The sequence below is a fragment of the Aotus nancymaae genome, unplaced genomic scaffold (genome assembly GCF_030222135.1).
Source record: "Aotus nancymaae isolate 86718 unplaced genomic scaffold, 86718_ANA_hifiasm-v0.15.2.pri h1tg000067l, whole genome shotgun sequence".
Lineage (NCBI taxonomy): Eukaryota > Metazoa > Chordata > Mammalia > Primates > Aotidae > Aotus > Aotus nancymaae.
In genome coordinates this window covers 21,457,579-21,479,595 of record NW_026988482.1, presented here as the reverse complement: position 1 = coordinate 21,479,595, position 22,017 = coordinate 21,457,579, and the positions used below count along the sequence as shown (strand labels likewise).

Here is a 22,017-nt window from a genome sequence, read left to right as displayed (position 1 = left end):
GGCAAGAATGTCCACTCTCACCACTGCTATTTAGCACACTCTTGGAAGTTCTAGCAAGCTTGGTGAGACAACAAAATGAAATAAAAGTAATACAAACAAGAAATAAAACTATCCCTATTTGTGGATGACATTATGGGGTTTTTTTCTTTTCTTTTTCTTTTTTTTGGGGACAGGGTCTCCCTCTGTCACCCAAGTTAAGAGTGCAGTAGTACAATCTTAGTTCACTACAACCTATACCTCCTGGGCTCAAGCCATCCTCCCACCTCAGCCTCCCGACTAGCTGGAACTACAGGTGCACAGCACCACACCCAGTTAATTTTTGTGTTTTTTCATAGAGATGGGGTTTCACCATGTTGCCCAGGCTGGTCTTGAACTTGTGAGCTCAAGCAATCCACTTGCCTCAGCCTCCCAAAGTGCTGGGATTACAAGTGTGAGCCATGGCACCTAGCCTGACATTATGGTTTATGTAGAAAATCCAAAGCAATCTGTAAAAACCAAATAGCCCTAGAACTAATAAAGCAGTTACAAGACACCAGATCAACATACAAAAATCAGTTGTGTTTTCCATATACCAGCAAGTAACACATGGAAACCAAAATTTAAAATACAATTTACAATCACTAAAAAAAAAAAAAAAAAAAAAATTTATGTGTAAATCTAACAAACCAATGTTCTGGATTTATGTGTCTCACTCTGTTGCCCAGGCTAGAGTGCAGTGGCACAATCATAATTCACTGCAGCCTCAAACTTGTGGGCTCATGCAATCCTCCTACCTCAGTCTCCTGAGTAGCCAGGACTATAAGATGTGCACCATCATGTCCAGCTAATTTTTTATTCTGAAGACATGGAGTCTTGCTCTGTTGCCCAGGCTAAACTCAAATTCTTGGCCTCAACTGATCCTCGCACTTTGGGAGGCCAAATAAAAATCTGCAAGCCTATCTTTATGGATATAGGTGACATTATTCTAAAATTTATATGAAAGACAAAGGAACCTGAATAGCTAAAACAATTTTGAATGAGAAGAATAAAGTGCAAATGGCCAGTAAGCACCTGAAAAGACATTCAACATCATTAGCCATCGTATGTGTGTATGTAGGGACAGGGGATATAAGGAAAATCTCTGTATCTTTCACTCAATTTTGGTGTGAAACTAAAACTGCTCTAAAAAAAAAAAAAAGTTGAACTTTGGGAAGCTGAGGTGGGATGATCACTTGAGGCTAGCAGTTCGAGACCAGCCTGATGAACAGAGTGTAGTGCTCATCTCTACAAAAAAAAAAAATTTAAAAAATTTGTTGGGCATGGTGGCATGTACCTATAGTCCCAGTTACTCGGGAGGCTAAGGCAGGAGGATCTCATGAACCCAGGAGTTTGAGGCTGCAGTGAGCTATGATCGTGCCACTGCACTCCAGCCTAGGTGACAGAGTGAGGCCATGTCTCCATATATAATGATAATAATAAAATAAAAGTCCATTTAAAAAGGGAATAAAATTTTGGTCAGGCACAGTGGCTAATGCCTATAATCCCAAGATAGGAGGCCAACACAGGAGAATTGCTTGAGCCCTGGAGATCTAAACCAGCCTAGGTGACAGAACAAGAGCTTACCTATAAAGCTGCTAAGCCCTGAGACTTGAAGGAAAAGGATGACACCAGCTGCCAGTTTTTTGGTTGTACAAGAAGACAAGGACAATGAAAACTTTTTCTGGATTGGTTCCTTTGATGTTTTGTCACTGAAGTCAGGAAGTACCTTGCCAGTAACGGATGGTCTTTTAAAGTTTTTTGATATTGGACAATGCCCCTGGCCATCTGGAATCCCAAGAATTCAACACTGAAGGCATCAAAGTACCTGCCACCAAACACAATGTCTCTAACTCAGCCTGTAGATCAGGGTGTCACAGGACCTTTAAAGCTCATTACACATAGCACTCTACAGAAAGCATTGCCAATGCTATGGAAGAGAACCCTAGTAAAGAGAACATCATCAAAGTGTGGAAGGATTACACCATGAAAGATGCCATCATTGTTACAGAAAAAGCTGTGAAAGCCATCAAGACTGAAACAGTAAGTTCTTGCTAGAGAAAACGCTCAGATGTTGTGCATGACTTGACAGGATTTATGACAGAGCCAATCAAGGAAATCATGAAAGAGATCATGAATATGGCAAAAAGGTCGTCACCTTTTTGAAGAGTTTCAGGATACAGATCTTTGAGAAATTAAACAGCTAATTGACACTATACCTGAGGAATTAACAGAAGACAACTTGATAGAGATGAGAGCTCCCAAACCAGTGCTGGACAACAAGGAAGAAGGCACAGAAGAAACAGTGCCAGAAAACAAATTCACTTTAGACAACTTGGCAAAAGGGTTTCAATTATTCAAGATTTCTTTTATGACATGGACTCTTCTATGATATGGGCACTGAAACTAAAACAAATGGTAGAAAAAGAATTGGTACTGTATAGAAAAAATTTTGGAGAACTGAAAAAGCAAAAAAGTCAGACAGAAACAACGATGTACTACCCAGGTCCACTTGTACACAGATTTTCTTTTGCTTTTGTCACCAGGGACAGCAAGACCAACCCCTGTCCTTCCCTCCTCCCAGCCTACTCAATGGGAAGATGATGATGATGAAGACCTTTATGATGATCCACTTCCACTTAACGAATAGTAAATATATTTTCTCTTCCTTATGATTTTTAAACAACATTTTCTTTTCTCTAACTTACTTTATCATAAGAATACAGTATATAATACACATAACATACAAAATACAAAATATGTGTTAATAAGCTGAGCACGGTGGTTCACGCCTGTAATCCCACTGCTTTAGGGGGCTGAGGTAGAAGGATCGCTTGAGGCCAGGAATTCAAGACCAGCTTGGGCATCATTGCAAGAGCCTATCTCTACAAAAAATAAAAAAATTATCCGGGCATGGTAGTGGTAGTGTACACCTGTGGTCCCAACTGCTCAGGAAGCTGAGGTGAAAGAATTGCTTGAGCCTGGGAGGTCAAAGCTGCAGTGAGCTGTCATCATGCCACTGAACTATGCCTGGATGACAGAGGAATATCCTCTCTCTTAAAAAAAAAATAAATAAAACCAACCAACCAACCAAACAAACAAAAAAACCAAATTGACTGTCTATGCTATCTGTAAGGCTTCCATCTACTTAACAGTAGGCTATTAGTAATTATGTTTTTGGGAAGTCAAAAGTTGCACTTGGATTTCTGACGAGGGGCAGAGGTCAACATTCTAACCCCCCCACATTGTTCAAGGGTCAACTATATAGCTACAGTAAGACTGTGTCATATTGGTGAAGAGACAGGAACAAAGAATAATGGAACAGAATAGAGAACCCAGAGGTAGCTCACACAAGCATGGCTAGCTGCTTATTGACAAAGGTACAAAAGCATTTAGACGGAGAAAAGAGTTTCTTCAACTTTAAACAGGGCTCCAGCAATTGGATATCCATATGCAAAACAACCACAACAGAACTTCAACCTACACCTCACGCCTGTTACAAAACTTAACTCAGAATGGACCATAGCTTTACCATAAAACATAAAACTATAAAACTTTTAGAAGAAAATATAGCAGAAAATATTCATGACCTAGGGCTTGATGAAAAGTTCTCAGACATGAGACCAAAAGCACAGTCCATTAAAAAAAAATTGGACTAAATCAAAATGAAAAAATTTTGCTCTGTGAAAGAACCAGTTAGAATTAAAAGACAATCTACAGACTAAAAAATATATCTGCAAGCTCCATACCTGACAAAGATGTCTGTATCTATAATATATAAAGAACTCTAAAAACTCAACAATAAAAACACAAAAAGCAACCCAACGAGAAAATGGTCAAAAGACATGAAGAGATATTTCATTAAAAGGGATAAACAGATGGCAAATAAACACATGAGAAGATGCCCAACATCATTACCCATTAGCAAAATGCAAATCAGATTCACAATGAGGCCGGGTGCAGTGGCTCACGCCTGTATTCCCAGCACTTTGGGAGGCTAAGGTGGGTGGATCACCTGAGGTCAGGAGTTCAAGACCAACATGGTGAAACCCTGTCTCTACTAAAAAATACAAAAATTAGCCAGGCATGGTGGCACATCCTGTAATCCTAGCTACTTGGGAAGCTGAGGCAGGAGAACTGCTTGAACCTGGGAGGTGGAGGTTGCAGTGAGCTGAGATCACACCATTGCACTCCAGCCTGGGCAACAAGAATGAAACTCTGTCTTTAAAAAAAAAAAAAAATCACAACGAGATTTCACAGAATGGCTAAAATAAAAAACAGTGATAATATAAAATGCTAGGCTGGGTGTGGTGGTTCATGCCTATAATCCCAGCTGGTCTTGAGCCCAGGAGTTCAAGACCAGCTTGGGCAACGTGGCAAAACCCATCTCTACTAAGAAATAAAAATAAAGAGAATTTAAAAGTATATATATATTTTTTATTGTATTTTAGGTTCTGGGGTACATGTGGAGATTATGCAGGATATATATAAATGCTGGTGAGGATGCAAAAGAATTGGGTCACTCATATTAGTCAGGGTTTTCCAGAGAAACAGAACTGAAGGGAAGAGAAGGGAAGTCAGAGGGAGAAAAATAGGGAGGTGGGGAGAGAAGGTGAGGGAGAAGAGTGGGAGAGGGGGGAGAGAAAGGAAAAGGGGAAGACAGCAGGAGGGAAGAAGGAAATGGAGAAGGGAAAAAGAGAAGGACAGAGAGTGAGAGAGAGAGAGGGAGGAGGTGGGGGGAGAGAGAAAGAAATTTATTTTTATTTTAAGGAATTGGCTCATGTAATTGTGGGGGCTAGCAAATCCAAAATATACAGTGTGGGCTAGCAAGCTGGAGATTCAGATAAGATTTGATGTTATGGTCTTGAGTCAGAAATCTGCAGGGCAAGTGAGCAGGCAGGAAACTTAGGTAGGTTTTTATCTTGCAATCTTTTCTTTTTTCTTTTTTTTTTGAGACAGGGTCTCATTCTGTCACGCAGGCTGGAGTGCAATGGTGCAATCATGGCTCACTGCACTTTGGACCTCTTGGGCTCAATTAGTCCTCCTGCCTCAGTCTTCTGAGTAGCTGGGACTAAAGGCATGTGCCACAATATCTGGCTACTTTTTCTATTTTTTGTGGAGACAGGGTCTCACTATGTTGCCTGTGCTGGTCTCAAACTCCTGGGCTCAAGAAATCCTCTCACCTCAGCCTCCCAAAGTGCTGGGATCACAGGAGTGAGCCACTGCACCCAGCCTATTTTGCAATCTTGAGGCAGAACTCCTTCTCCAGGAGAAGGCTCACTTTCTGCTCTTTAAGGCCTTATACAGACTGGATGAGGCCCATCCACACTATGGAAGGTAACTGACTTTACTGAAAGTCTACTAATTTATTATTATTTCTAAATGAGATGGGGTCTGACTATGTTGCCCAAGTTGGTTTCAAACTCCTGGGCTCAAGCAATCCTGCCTCAGCTTCCCAAGCAGCTGGGATTATAGGCACACACCACTGCACTCAACTAAAGTCTATTAATTTAAATGTTAATCACATCTAAAACAATATCTTCACAGCAACATCTAGACTGGTGTTTGACCCAACAACTGGGCACCACTGCCTAGCCAAGATGACATATAAAATTAACCATCATACTCCTATATGCCAATAGGAATGCAAAATGATATCGCTACTCTGGAAAATAGTTTTGACAATTTCTTCTAAAACTAAAAATGCATAAACAGTATGACATAGCAATTCTACTCTTGGGCATTTATTCCAGAGAAATGAAAACAAGTTCACCCAAAATCCTGTACATGAATATTCATAGCAGCTTTATTCATAATACCCCAAAACTGGAAAAATGTCCTTCAGTGGTTGGAAATGGTTAAAAAAATTATGGTACAACCATATCATGGACTATTATTCAGAAACATAAAGAAAAAAAGATCAATACGCATGATAACTTGGATGGACCTCATGGGCATCAGGCTGGGTAAAAAAAGATCATGAACTCTATTTCATTTATATAACATTTTCAAAATGAGAGATAACAAATTCATGGTTGTCAGAGATTTTGGTGGGTGGGAGGGGACTGGATGTGACTATAAAGGGTGGTACATGGAGATCTGTGTGGTTATGAATTAGCTCCGTATTGTGGAGGTCGTTAGTAACCTTGACAAGAGCAAATAGTGGTGGCCTGACATAACTAACTTACCTATCCTTACTAAAACATGAACTCCACCAAAGGGGCAATCTTTGTATATTTCGTCAAATAGTGGTGGCCTGACATAAATAACTTACCTATCCTTACTAAAACATGAGCTCCACCAAAGGGGCAATCTTTGTATGTTTCGTGTTTCCTGGAATCATCAGGCAATTAATATTCAGTACTTGTTGAATAAATGATGTTTCAGAATAAGTCAAGTCTGGTCATGTTGATCCCTATTTTGGGAGGCTCCCTACTGCCTACAAGTCAGATCCAAACCCTAAAAAGTTTCTTTTTTCTTTTTCTTCCTTTTTTTAGAGACAGGATCTTACTCTTGCCCAAGCTGGAGCGCAGTCACACAATCATAGCTCACTGTACCCTCAAACTCCTGAGCTTCAGCAATCCTTCCAAGTAGCTGGGACTATAGGCACATGCCAATGTGCTTGGCTAATTTTTAAATTTTTGGTAGTGATGGGGTCTTACTTTGTTGCCCAGGCTGTTCTTGAACTCCTGGCTTCAAGGTATCCTCTTGCATCAGCCTCCCAAAGTGCTGGGATTATAGGTGTGAGCCGCTGCACCTGACCCCCATCCAGTTTTATCCTCCACCATGACTCTCTTCTAAACTGTTGGCAATTCCCAGAAATTGTCTTGTTCTATAAGGTTGGATTCTTATTCCCTCATTTTTATGCCCCATGAATTATTCCTTATCCTTGAAGATTCGGCTCAAAGGTTCCCTCCACTGAGGGGCCTCTCTGACTTCCAGGCAGTCAGTTTTCTCCTTCCTGTGGCACGTGGTACAAGCCTCCACTATAGCACACGTTATATTGTCCCTAATGAATGTCTCTCCATCCAGACTGAACTTTCTTCCAAAAGAAAAGAAGGTTATATCCTAGTACTTAACACAGTGCCTCATACTGAGTTGTACTTAATGAATTCTAAAGCCTATTTCATCTAAAAATAGGCTTCATCTGAGATATAAACAAGCAACAAAATTTCTGATGAATTTTACTTCTCCTTTTTAACTGTTGACCTTCTGGCTCAGGACTGGCAGAGCTGGTCAAAGTGGGAGCTCAAAGGTGGAAAAGCATGACCCTCTCATCTCATCTGAAAATTCAGTTGGCTGAAGTAAAAGGCTCAAGAATAAGATGGTGAGGCTTAGGGTAAATTTGTAGAGGGCTTGACTCCCAGGGTAACAGTGTATTCCCAGTCCTGAAGAAATAAACAAACCACACTAGCTACTTTGTGGGTTTCTAACAAGATGGCATATAAGGAAATAGAAGTGGGGAAATTCTTCTTTCACCTTGAATGCTGATCACCTGGCTGCCGGCCTGGAATATGTGCAGAGAGACACAGGTTCATATAATACTACCACAAGCAGAAATGATGAGCCCTCACAAACACTTGGGGTTAAGAAACTGATGGCAAGTATAATAAAACATACTGGCTCAGTCTGTGGTTTTGATGGCATTTTAGAGCACACTCTTTGAACACTGTTGATGGAATCACAAGGAGGCCGGGCACAGTGGCTCACATCTGTAAGCTTTGGTCTCTCTGCTTTAGGGTGCCCCACTAGGTGGTAACACAGGAAAAGGGTGAGGAAGGAAGTAGCTGACCAGCTGACACTAAAAACAGACTTGGGGATCCAGTCCCATATAAACAGCTGGCTAAAACATTCAGGCTGTTTCCCACTTCTTCTAAACCCTCCCCCAACTTTCTATCACCCATATCCAGCAAGGTCAAATGGGAGCAGAGGGAGGAAGACGAGAGGGCACAGCCCTCAGGAACCGCTGAACATGTAACTGCACCAACTTCAACTGATTTGCAGGTGTATCTTAACAGTCTAGACTCCCCGCCATGAAAACTTAAGGAGTTCACACTCAACCTACCTCTCCAATCCCACCTTCCACCTTGCTCCTGTATGTCTTACTCATTTGAGAAACGGTGTAGGTGTACTTTCTTGCCTGGGTCCCTGAACACTCTCCCCTAGCCTGGAATGCCTCTTTGCACTGTGCCTGTCTGTCAAAGTCCTATTCATCCTGCAATGTACCAACTAAATACCATCCTTTCCATGAAACAGTCAGAACTGTAAATATCGGCTACTCCTTTGATGTCCCCTTAGGCCTCTGGTGGTGCCTATGCAGTTACAGAATTCATCAGACTCTGCCTTGTTTCATAATTATTAATAATTGGTGCATATCCATCTTCCCCCTCATCTATAAATGCCAAAGACAGAGGCTGACTCCCATTCACAGCAGGCTGTCTCACGCACCTACAAAGCACCAAGCACAGTGAAGTGCACTTCTGTAGCATTAAGTGAAGAAGCATCTCAAACATAATGTCAGGGGTTGGTTAGGGTAATTCAGCAAATACTTTTAAGTGCTTGAAACATGCTAAGAACTATACTAGATAAGAGATGGCTCAGGATTCAGGAGTTCAACCTCTAGAGGGGAACAAAAACACTCTAACATATCTACATCCTGTTCAGAATGGTAAGGGGAGTAGGAGCAATGTGTGATGGCAATGCTTCTCAAACTTTAGTGTTCACAGGATGTAAGAAGCAGCAGATTCTAGTTTAGTAGGTCTGAAGTGGGGCCTGAAATTCTGCACTTTGAACAGGCCCCCACCCTGGTGATGCTGATGCTATTAGTCCAATAACAACACTGAGTAGTGAGGGGTTAAGGTACAATGGAAGAAAGCGGGATGAAGTACACCTGGAGGGGTATGAGAAGACTGTCTTCAGAGGGATGGGACTTCACACAGCCCCTCATTATGATAGGACAGAGCACAAGAAAGATGATGTGGGTCCCTTGAGAAAAGAAAGCATGGAAGGGGCCAGGCACAGTGGCTACACAGCACTTTGTGAGGCCAAGGTGGGAGGATTGCTTGAGGTCAGGAGTTCGAGACCAGCCTGCTACCAAAAAAAAAAAAAAAAACTAACTGAGTGTGGTGGCACACACCTGTAGTTCCAACTACTTGGAAAGCTGAGATGGAAAGATCACTTGAGCCCGGGAATTCGAGGTTACAATGAACTATGACTGCACCACTGCACCAGCTTGGGCAAGAGCGAAACCCTGAAGAAAGAAAAAAGAAAAGAAAAAAGGAGAAAGAGAAGGGGAAAGGAAGGGAAGAAAGAAAAAGAAAAGAAAGGAAAGGAAGAAAATATGAAAGAAAGCCTGCAGCACGGATAGGATAGGGCCCTGCTTGGCCGATGTGAGCAGATACTCCAAGCCAAAGGAACACTAGAGCAAAGTCCCAGAGGAGACCTGATGCAGGAGGACACCATGGATTAGCAGGGGAGAATAGCAGAGAGGGGCCATGTCTGCAGGACTCTGAATCTCAAGAATACAGCTGGCAGTCTTAGAGAAGTCAACCAGAATGGCTGTCAGCAACAGACCACGCTTAAGCTTCTCTCTCTGACGTCTGAGCAGCAGTGACTGGCGGATTTCTATGAGCAGCTTAGAATAATCAGAGATTCAGTTAAATCAGCAGTCCTCTCCTAAATCCTACAGAAAACCAGCCACCACCTGCTGCTCCTGCATTCCCATTACCCCTCAGACATCTTGATTACTTAAAATGCTAGGCCATATACGTGCAAAACGCAAGCTTTCCCCCACAGGAGGCAGAGGCACCGTTTACAACTACCAAGAGCTAAACAGCTCGGCTCGACTCTGCTGACAAGTTTCTAACCTCTGATTGTCACTGTGTGCAGAACAGAATTTCCTTCAAGAACAAGTCAGAATTTGTCTTTTAGCTCTGGCCATTATCATCATCTCTCCTAAACCGCAGAAGGGGAGAGGGCAAGCAAAATGCAGTGCTGTCTTCACGAACCATGGAATATGCACCCTAACTTTCTATATCTTATTTACCTCTAACACCTGGCCTTGACTCTTCATTCATAAATACATAATTATTGCTTGGTTTCATGCATTCATTCACAAGGTATTTACTGAGCCATATTGTACCATGCAAGGAACTGTGCTGGATCTGGGCAGCTATTTCTCTGACCTCATGTCCTTCCGCTTTTCTCCATGGTCACTCTTACCATTCTGGCTTCTTGCTGTTTCTCCAAAACACCAAGTGTACTCCTGCCTCAGGGCTCCGTGCTACTCTCCCCTCTGCCTAGAATATTCTGCTTTCAGATATCCTCATGGATTGCTCCCTCACTTCATTTAGATCTCTATTCAGAGAGGCTGACTCCTGCTTTACTCTTCTTCATGGCACTGAACACCACTGGACATTTCCATCTCTTTATTGTCTGCCACTCCACTAGAACGTAAGTTCATACTCAAAAAGGCTTGGCCTACTCTGCTCACTGCTGCATCGCCAGCACCTAGAACAGTGCTTGGCACTTGGAAGGTGCTGACATACCTGCTGAGCACCCTGTTGAATGAAAATGAAATGAGAAAGCACTCAGAGCAGAACAAGATCAGAGCTAAGCCTGAGGAAAAACAATCTGTGAGCAGCACAAGGCTCATTCCCTAGAGGGTCAGTAAGAATTCTCTCAAGGCCAGGTGCAGTGGCTCACACCTGTAATCCTAGCACTTTGGGAGGCCGAGGCAGATGGAGCACCTGAGGTCGAGAGTTTGAGACCAGCCTGGCCAACATGATGAAACTCCGTCTCTACTAAAAACACAAAATTAGTCAGGCATGGTGGCACATGCCTGTAAACCCAGCTACTCAGGAGGCTGAGGCAGAAGAATCGCTTGAACCCAGGAGGTGGAGGTGGAGGTGAGCCAGTATTGCGTCTTTTTACTCTAGCCTGGGCAACAAAAGCAAAGCTCCATCTCAAAAGAAAAAAAAAAAAACAGAATTCTCTCAACATGCTAGTTAAGTTAAAGAAACCTTGGGTTAGGTAAAAGATGAAGAGGATCTCAACTAGAACAGTGGTTTACTGAGCACCTATTATGTGGATACCTCAGTAAATAATTCAGTCACAGCCCTGCTCTCGTGAAGTTACAACACTATAAATACTTATATAATTACTATTGTAATAAGTGTCACAAAATACACGTAAGACAGGATGGGCCAAAGTCAACCTTGGAGTTTCAACTTGCATGACTAGATGGATTGTGTGCCCTCCTTACACAGGAAACAAAAGATGGGCAAGGATGTTCATTTTAGACATAATGAGTATGAGGACCCACAGGACAAATGTATTTGTAATTTGCAGAGGATGCCAACACTCCTTTACTTAGAAGACATGTTAGCATGGCTTGTTTTGCAGGTCCTCAGAATAGGTCTGTCAAGGTTACACGACATTTAGAGTTTACAAATCAACTCAAGAAAAATAAGCTCACAACACATCCGCATCTCCTAAATATGTACCTCTTAGAAGGCAATTCCTTTTAAGTGACCACTTGAAGTGCAACTACAGGGCTGAGCTAATACAATTCGACTCTTAACAGCTGAGGCACCACAATACAAAAATAGAGTAGGAAAGATTACTCCTTAGCATCAGATGTTTCTAATCATTGGGTTTGAATGCAGAGACAAATTCTGTTTTTAGTGTCTACAGTCACAAAGCACTTAGAAGCAATCTCTCTCGCCCACCTGGTAACAAGTCTTTAGCTAATTATCTATCTTTTGAACACTGGATTAAATATAAATAACATACAATTTACCATTTCAACCATGTTTAAGTGTACAGTTCTGTGGCATTAAGTACATTCTACAACCATCACCACGATCCACCTCCAGAATTTTTCATCCCCGAAAACGGAAACTGTACCCATTAAACAGTAACTCCCCATTTCCCCACTCCTCCCACCCCTGGCATCCACTACTCTGTTTCTGTCTTCATGAATTTTACTATTCTAGGTAGCTCATATAAGTGGAATCACACAAACATTTCTCCTTTTGCAACTGGCTTACTTCACTTGGTGTAATGTCTTCAAGGTTCATCCATGTCACAGCAGAATTTCCTTCCTTTCAAAGACTAAATAATAGTTCACTGAATGTATATACTTTTTTTTGAGACAGTTTTGCTGTTGCCCAGGCTGGAGTGCAGCGGTGTAATCATGGCTCACTGTAGCCTTGACTTTCCGGGGTTCAGGTGATCCTTGCACCTCAGCCTCCTAAGTAGCTAGGACTATGGGCACGCACCACCAAGCCTGGCTAATATTTGCATATTTTGTAGAGAAAAGGCCTTCTCACATTTCCCAGGCTGATCTTGAACTCCTGGATTCATGCCATTTGCCTGTCTTGGGCTCCCAAAGTGCTGGGATTACAGGTATGAGCCACTGCGTCCTGCCATATATCATATTTTGTTTATCCTGGTAGACCCTTGGGTTGCTTCCACCTTTTGGCTATTGTGAATAATGCTGCTATGAACATTGGTGTACAAGTATCTGTTCTTGAGCTTATTTTTTGAAAACCATTTTTTTTCTTTTTTGAGACAGAGTTTCACTCTTGTTGCCCAGGCTGGAGTGCAATGGCACAATCTCGGCTCACCACAACCTCCACCTCCCAGGTTCAAGCAATTTTCCTGCCTCAGCCTCCCGAATAGCTGGGACTACAGGCATGTGCCACCATGCCCAGCTAATTCTGTATTTTTAGTAGAGATGGGGTTTTATCATGTTGGTCAGCCTCCCAAAGTGCTGGGATTACAGGCATGAAAAGCATTTTTGTGTTCTGATCAGCTATTCAGAACACTCTACCCACACATACCATTATATTGGGTCATATTTGAACTACAGATCCTCTATTTTGCCTGCCAAAAGCCTAAGCTCCGACCTTTACTTTCAAGGCCTTGAACACAGATTATCTGTTTCACTGGAACATAAGAGCCATCAGGGTCCCCTCTGATCTGCCATTCTGCAAGCAGCTAAGCATCCTCAGCTTCAACTGAGATAGAAAGGGAGCATGGCGTCTTTAGTTAAGACTTTGGAAACATTCTGCTTCAAGTTCCAGCAGAGCTCCAAGGCTTTACAAATGAGATGCTAAATTTAACAGTAATTTCTATGTCACTTACTCACTCACTAATGAGTATAGTCCCATGATCACCTGCAGTAAGCTAAGAAAATTTTTTTCACTTCTGGTTCATTTGTATTCTTTAACAAGAAATGTTTCAATTCCTAAATACTGTGTTGAAACTACAGAAGTACATGCTAGGGCAATAAATAATTGTAACCTATTCCAAAAGCCTTAGCGGCCCTATCAGTATATAACAGAGGTCAGGAAACTACGGCCAACAGCTTCAGCTCATGCCTCTTTTGTAACGTTTCACTGGAACACAGCCACACCCATTCATTTATGTATTGAGTATAGCTGCTTTTGCACTACAGCATCAGAGTTAAGTAGCTACAACTGAAACCATTTACCCACAAATCCTTAAATATTTACTACCTGGTCCTTAACAGAAAATGTTTGTCAACTCTTAGTTCACACACCTTGGTTCACCCAGTTTTGTCCCCAATTGGAAAAAAGCAGTGATGTAATCAGCTCCTTGGATGTTCTTCCTAAGATCTTCCTAAGCTAACCACAGGCCAGCTGGCTGGTTCCATGCCAAAGAGGCAGTGAGAGTGCCAATACTCAACAAGTCAAAAGTAGAAAGGTAGATGCCATGCTTTTAATTTGGGAAGGGCAAGGAAGAACACACTTTTAGAAACACAAAGTGGTCTCATCTTCCATCAACTAGCTTACAAGCTAAAGCAAGTGGGGCTAACAGGCAAACAATGGAGTCTCATGTACAGAATAATAAAGGAACTGTCTGCAGTTAAGAAACATCCCTGAGTACAGGCTTCTTAGATGTACGTGGTGAGCCGGCGAGCCAGCCAGCCAGCCAAGCTCCAGAAGCCATAGGGTGAACATGGTGAAGGTTGCTTGGTTGGTAACGGATAGTTCAGAATGTATCTCCAACTTTCTTTGCCATCCTCATGTCAGCCAGCATCAAGCTCTCTAATTCACTTAATTGGTGTACAAATTTAATGGCATTATCCCCAACATAACTTGAATAAGAAAGAGATTAAAACTGAATTTTTGATGATATGAAATTCTTCTAACAAGTGCTGTGCTCCACAAGGAGCACGTTCTTCCTCTCAGTTCTGATTGCTCATTAAAAAGGAGACAAGGCTGGGCCAGGTGTGGTGGTTCACACCTGTAATCCCAGCACTTTGGGAGGCTGAGGCAGGAGGATCACTTGAGCCCAGGAGTTTGAGACCACCCTAGGCAACAAAGTGAGGCACCATCTCTACAAAAAAGCCAGGCGTGGTGGCATACACCTGTGGTCCCAGCTACTTGGGAGGCTGAGGTGCGAGGGTGGCTTGAGCTAGGGAGTTTGAGGCTGCAGTGAGCTGTGATCCCACCACTGTACTACAGCCTGGGTGACAGAAGAGTCTCAAGAAAAAAAAAAGAGAGAGACAGAAAGACAAAGCTAACTACACAGAGAGAGATAAACCTAACTACATGAAAAATGTCAGTAGAAAACCCTGGGAATGAACAATACTCAGAAGCACAAGTTATCCAATACAATGTCATTTCAAAAATCAGTCAAGAGTTCGTATGTCTAGAACACCAGTAGAAAAAGCCTGCATCTTTCTTCTCTCCTGAAATAAAATGTTGGTGTGGCATCTGGATATTCACATCACTGCCCTCTGTGCTCAAGAATGACACTAAGGATGCTTTGTTCCCTACTCTGCTTCATAACATCAGCAGGGCAGGTGAATAATCTGACAGGACGTAAAAGCATGGCTTCCACCAATAAACAGCTGTGTTAGATCTCAGCGGATAGAGCTTTGTGCCATGGGCAAATCCCTTAATAGCTCTAGGTCTCAGGGTTTTTTTACATCTGTAAAATGATGGCTTAAAAATGTTTTTATTTGTATAAATTTAGGGGTACAAGTGCAGTTTTGATCATGGATCTATTGCATAGTGGTGAAGCCTGGGCTTTTAGAGTAACCATCATCCGAATAACGTACATTGTACCCAGTAAGTAATTTCTCATTCCTCACCCACTCCCCCTCTGCCAGTCTCCATTCATTCCATACTCTCTGTCCATGTGTATACATGAAAAATGATAGCTTTGACAGAGAACCTCTACAATTCTTTTTTTTCTTTTTCTGAGACAGAGTCACGCTGTTCCCAGGCTGGAGTGCAGTGGCTCAACCATGGCTCACACTGCAACCTCAACCTCCCAGGCTCAAGTGATCCTCCCACCTTGCCTCCCAAGGTGCTGAGATTACCAGTGTGAGCCACCATGCCCAGACTGCAGCTCCTTTTAATATGATTATTCTAGCTCTATAATTAACGCTGTGTAACTCACTGTACTATACACAACATAAAAATGGCATGCATCAACAAGCCCTTTCATTTCCTCATATCCTTCTCCACCTACTCTTTCATCACAAAGCCAGTAGTGACAACAAATTAGACAAGATTCCAGATGTGTAGCTCTTGAAGCCAATTTCATGAAAACTGTGTACCGAAATTTAGTGGGTCACAAGGAAATATTCTAATACTGTACCTTTCACCCATGGAAAAAAACATTTCCTTCTGAGGACTAAATTCTCAGAGCCAGGTTCAAAACCTTGGCAGGGACCTTGGGAAAATGCTGAGAAGACTAATGCCAGCAGATCTTTCAGGAACCATTTATCAGTGGTTGCAAAACGAAGGGTGTGTGTCTATATAGGGAGCTCCTCTCTCCTCTAAGTTTATGGGCCTGTGAATAATACTCAGGTATGATGACCTCATTCTGCTGTCAGTCAAAAGGAAAATAAATGTGTGAGATAAAGGAAGAATAGAAATACACGAATTTCGATGCCTACAGAAGCCTAGGGGAAAAACATAAAGATATGAATCTGGCTCCAAATCTCATGAATAAGAAGAAAAACTCATTAAATCTAGGGAGTGTATCCAACTGGCTAGACCCAGATGAATCAGACAATGCTGCCTGAGCCTTGGGCTCCGGGCAGCCCAGAGCAAAGGAAACGAAATTGAACTCTGGGAAGAGGGGATGCGAGCTTCCGTGGACCCAAATCTCTCTATCTAGGCCAAGCTGTATGCCAAGAAGTCTTGCACTACAATCCTCCTAACTTTTAAGATAAAATGATTTGACAAGGAAAGGACCATGGCCTTTTTCTCATAACAGGTTCAAGCCATCAGAGATACAGAATGTGATTTTTTGTTTTAATGAATACATTACTCTTTTCTGTCATACCTCTACCTCACTATCCGACAGGCTCCCACTGAATTTAAATTGCAAATATTTCCAAAAAGGAAATGAAGCCTAGGTTCAAGGGTTGGCAGTGAATTTTGAGAATGTGACATGCCTGCTAATACTCACTTTCACATTTTCCCTAAAATTCAGGAAGATAGAAACGATGACATGCCATTAAGGATGAATACAGTAGACCTGAGGTAAATTAATTCACATGGTAGCCCCCAAAATCAGTTCATTTACCATTGGTGACAGAAGCAGCAACAGGAGAGTATGACAGAACACTTGGGCTGGGCACAGCGGCTCATGCCTGTAATCCCAGCACTTTGGGAGGCTGATGCAGGAGGATCATGAGGTCAGGAGTTTGAGACCAGCCTGACCAACATGGTGAAACCCCGTCTCTACTAAAAATACAAAAATTAGCCAGGCATGATAGTACACGTCTGTAATCCCAGCTACTCAGGAGGCCGAGGCAGGAGAATTGCTTGAACCCGGAAGGTGGAGGCTGCAGTGAGCCGAGATTGCACCACTGCATTCCAGGCTGGACAACAGAGTGAGACTCTGTTTCAAAAAAAAAAAAAAAAAAAAAAAAGAAACTCCATTAAATTATTATTAATAAATATATACTACCGGCTGGGGACAGCGGCTGATAGCTCACACCTGTAATCCCAACACTCTGGGAGGCCAAGGAGGTGGATCACTTGAGGTCACCAGCCTGACCAACATGGTAAAACCTTGTCTCTACAAAAATTAGCTGGGCATGGTGGTATGTGCCTGTAATACCAGCTACTCCAGAGGCTGAGGCAGGAGAATCGCTTGAACCTGGGAGGTGGAGGTTGCAGTGAGCCAAGAATGCGCCACTGCACTCCAGCCTGGGCAACAGAGAAAGACTCTGTCTCAAAAGAAAGAAAGAAAGAAAGAAAGAAAAAAAAAAAAAAAAATATATATATATATATATATATATATATATATATATATATATGTGTATATACACACACACACACGACTTACCGAGCATGTACTACAGGATTATTTGAAGTACATTAACTAATTGAATCCTCAACACTCAAATAGGTGGTGGTCTCCATTTTACAGATGAGACAGAGAATCACCAGCATTTAAGGAAGCTGCTCATTTTGACAGCTAATAAGTGGCAGACTCAGAACTCAAACCTAGGCAGAGTGGCTGCAGAGTCTGTATGATACTGCCTCTTAGACTGACGATCAAGGAACAGCGAAGCTCCAAAAGAAAAAGAAGCAGAGACAGACAGCAGATTAGAAGAGTTGACAAAATTTTAGAAGAAGAAAAGAAGACAAATGAGAAGTAACTGACTTAGAGGATGCTGAGTGTTGCAGATGGCAAGCCACTGAAGAATCCCCGCCAAAATGGAACCATTGGAAGTACGTTTCCTCTGAAGTTGTAAGCATGAGGAAGGGCTGAAATCAGGAAATACTGGTCTCCCTCCCCAAGGCAAGCAACTGCTGCATCACCACCCAGGTAGAAGACTGGAGGTTTACTCTTCGGACAGGATGAATAAGAGCCTCTAGACGTGGGTCATCAGGGTACCACTGAAGACAAGGAAGTGGTACCATTTAGAGAGATTAAGTGAAACTCTGCATACAGAAGGGATAGCCTCCAGCCCTCTCCCACCATAAGGCTCCCAGAACAACAGCCAGGCTTATGCCACCTAAGAGGAGGCCTGGAGAAAGATCTACAGACTCTGACCATATCCCATAGAATATGACAGGTCCATCATCCTACAGTCACGGCTCTCAGAACGTGGTCCCAGACCAAGAGTAGCATCACAAGGGAACTTGTCAGAAATATGAGTTATCATGCCCATGTCAGACCTAATGAAACAGAAATTCTGGGGTGAGGTCCAAAAACTAGTGTTTTAACAAGGCCACCAGGTGATTCTGAAGCCCACTGAAGTTTGAGAACCACTGCCCACCAGGGAGGCCCACTAGTCAATAAAACATCTCACACCAAAAAGCTTCCAACCAGCTTTTCAGTGTCTGTCTATTTGAAAAACACTGTGGAGTCACCAGAAAACTGAAGAAAGACTGACAACAAAGAGAGACAAAACAGATTTCCCAGAGCAGCTCTGGTGGCAAGTAGTGAAATGTGCAGAGCCTGGTTTGCGTGCCCTTTCCCTGGTCCCACCACCATATTGCTTGGGAGCTACCCCCTGGGCTCTACAATACAGTTTTCAAAATCAGTAAAATAAATACTCTCTGCAGTCCCATCCAGCTCTAGCCCATGCCTTTATAGTAGTCCTTCCCACCGGAGGCTTTTTATTAAAGAGAGAGGAAAAAAAGAAAAAAATATATATATTGGTCCTTATGATCTAGATCCTTGAAACTAACACAGAAATTCAGACTGACCCTTTCAGTTGGAAATATATCTGATTTTTTTTTTTTTTTTTTTTTGAGACAGGGTCTCACTCTGCTGCTCAGGCTACCTTCCAGGCTCAAGTGATCCTCCCACCTCAGCCTCCTGAGTAGCTAAGACTAAAGGTACACACCACTACAGCTAAATTTTTGTCGAGATGGGGTTTCACCATGTTGCCCAAGCTGCTCTCAAACTCCTGAGTTGAAAGCAATCTACCTGCCTCAGCCTCCCAAAGTGCTGGGATTACAGGCATGAGCCACTGCGCCCAGCCATGTCTGATAGTTTACTTGTCCCTTTGAATGAACAAGCCATGTTCTGCTACAAGATTACTATATTCAGGATCTGCATTAAATGCAGAGGCAAAATGTACTGTTAATACTTTATGTAAAAGTATCTGTGACCATCCCACTTTGCTATGCCTTTCTGCTTCCCTGTGTCTCACAAGAGTTCCCTGGTTTACCCTTACAGCCTAAATCTTTTTTTTTTTTCCCCAATAGAGAAGGGGTTTTGCCATGTTGCCCAGTCTAGTCTCAAGCTCCTGGGCTCAAGCGATCCACTCGCATTGGCCTCCCAAAGTGCTGGGATTACAGGTGTGAGCCACAGTGCCCAGCCTACAGCGCCCAGCCTACAGCCTAAATTTTAATCTAAAAATTCTCCCCTATTACTGCTTTTCACTAGTCTCTATTTACACCAAGTGTTACTGCCACAATCAGATCATTTTTCTGCTTATAAATCTCTAGTGGCCTTAACATCTTCCACCATGTAATCACTGTGGACAAAAACTTCTCACTTTTACTTCCTCTGCCTTCTTTAGTCCAGCTAATTTTTTCAGTTCGCTTGGTTCCTCTTTCCCATCTGAGAAGATCTTGCCCTTTCTCAGGTCACTTCATTCCTCTCTTGGAAAAACAAACTCCTTCAGGAGGGGTTTAGAATGATGAAAAGGGCCGGGCGCGGTGGATCATGCCTGTAATCCCAGCACTCTGGGAGGCCAAGGCGGGTGGATCACGAGGTCAGGAGTTCAAAACCAGCCTGGCCAACATACTGAAACCCTGTCTCTACTAAAAATACAAAAAAAAAAAAAAAAAAAAATTAGCTGAGCGTGGTTGTGGGCAACTGTAGTCCCAGTTACCTGGGAGGCTGAGGCAGGAGAATCACTAAAACCTAGGAGGTAGAGGTTGCAGGGAGCCAAGATCATGCCACTACACTCCAGCCTGGTGACACACTGATAGTCCGTCTCAAAAAAAAAAAAAGAAAGGAAACATAATGCCAGGTATAACGTAAAGAGCACCACAAACTTTCTCATTTAATCTTCACACTAATGCTGTGAATTCGAAATCGTCCTTATTTTTACATTTGGAAAACGGAGGCTTACAGAGATTAAGTAACCTGCCCAAGGTTACAACTAGGATTTTAATCCAAATCCTTCTGGTTTCAAAGCCATACTCAACCATCCTACTCTACCATCTCTAGAGGTCTGACTCAAATATGTGGAAGAAGAAAAGTTTCCCTAACCATGTAGAAAATAAGAAGAGCAGGCCAGGCGCGGTGGTGCACGCCTGTAATCCTGGCACTTTGGGAGGCTGAGGCGGGCGGATCGTTGGAGCTCAGGAGTTCAAGACCAGCCTGGGCAACACGGTGAAGCCTTGTCTCTACTATAAATAGAAAAAAATTAGCCAGGTGTGGTGGTATGTGTACTGGGGAGGCTGAGGCAGGACAATCACTTGAACCCAGGAGAGGGAGGTTGTAGTGAGTCGAGATCGGCCCACTGTAGCCTGGGCGACAGAGCAAGACTCTGTCTCAAAAAAAAAAAAAAAAAGAAAATAAGAACAAAAGGATCTCTGCATAGTTTTGTTTCTCTCTCTCTCTCTCTCTCTCTCTCTGTGTGTGTGTGTGTGTGTGTGTGAGAAAGAGTTAGAGGGAGAGAGAGAGAGAGAGAGAAAGAGAAATAGGAGAAATAGGGTCTTGCTCTGTTGCCCAGGCTGAATGAAGTGCAGTGGTGCGATTACAGCTCACTGCAGGCTTCACCTTCTAGGCTCAAGCGATCCTCCCACCTCAGTCTCCTGATAGCTGGGACTACAGGCACAGGCCACCATGCGCAGCCAATTTTTTGTTATTTGTAGAGACAGGGTCTCCCAACAGAGCCCAGGCTGGTCTCCAGCTCCCCTGCTCAAGTGATCCTCTCACCTCTCAAAGTGCTAGGATTACAGGTGTGAGCCACCGCGCCTGGCCTGCTTGTTTTTTAAACAGGGATCACCCACAGATGCTGAGCGCTTTCCAGCCAAAGCCCAACAAGGAGCCCCACTCATTACTTCCCCAACCGGACGGCTCCACATGGTTCAGTGGCCTGGCCAGGGAGCAGCACAGTACACCTCTTCCACATGAAAGGACCCAGGCACAGGAGGGAGGCTGGCTCTTGTGACCAGAATGCTGGTGGGGAACAGGTGGTTAAGATATCTTTCCCTCTTAATGTCAGTCAGCATCCCTCTCCCCACGCAGCCAAGAGGCCCAGCCCCAGGGACCTTTGTGGTAGTGGTGGTGGCTGTGGTGAGTGGTGCCTTCAAGTGTGGGGCAGGGTGGCTTCCCACCTCAAAAAATTTCCAGATCAGATTTTAAAAGCTCTTAAGAGACAAAGCAGTAATTCAAAAATTAAGGGCAGGCAATGATTCCCAAGGAGAAGCCGTCTCCTCTACAACAGCACAGCCAACTTCAAGAGGCACAAAGAAATGGTGCTTCAGTGGTGCCCATCAGCACGTGGGGCGGCCACTGCCCCTGCCTCCATAGAAGGTAAGTCCATTTTCTCTTGTCTGTATGACAGAAAAGGGAGGCTGTCACCCCAATGTCTCCCACTCCGAGGGCCTAAGCGGCGCACCTCTCAACCTTTCTTTCCAAGGACTGAAAGGCTGTCCTCTCCCTCTCCCCACTCTGCCCCATCCCGATTTCCTGCTCGGCATCTCTCTCCCCACTACTCAGCCCCCCTCAAACCTCTTCTCCCCACGCCTCTCCCTGCTGACCTCTTTCCCTGTCCCCCGCCCCTTTTTACTGCCCGCTCGAACCCTTTCACCTCAGCCTGCTGCCGCCCTGCCCGCGGTACCTTGAGGGTCACGTCGCACAGCTTGCCTTGCCGCCGGATCTCCTCCATGACTCCATAGCCACGACTAGGCAACTCGGACACCGAGAAGTGCACCAGATCCTCCAGCTCCTCCGCACCGTCCTCCACCATCTTCCCCGGCCGCCGCAACTGCGCAGGCCTCGCCGGCCGGCTACACACTAACCAGGGCG

The 22,017-nt window shown here is 43.5% G+C and overlaps 1 protein-coding gene across 6 annotated transcripts in view; it reads right to left on the bottom strand.

Annotated features, from left to right (window-relative positions):
* KLHL18 (kelch like family member 18) overlaps positions 1 to 21,993 on the bottom strand; it is a 65,650-nt gene extending 43,657 nt beyond the window's left edge. For all 6 annotated transcript variants that reach the window (XR_010338975.1, XM_064367002.1, XM_064367003.1 and 3 more), the window contains exon 1: positions 21,830 to 21,993. Coding sequence is in view for 5 of the 6 variants with exons in the window: in XM_064367002.1 (XP_064223072.1) it covers positions 21,830 to 21,958 (129 nt within the window). In the remaining variant the exon portion in view is untranslated. The remainder of the gene's footprint in view (positions 1 to 21,829) is intronic.
* Positions 21,994 to 22,017: the final 24 nt, after the last annotated feature.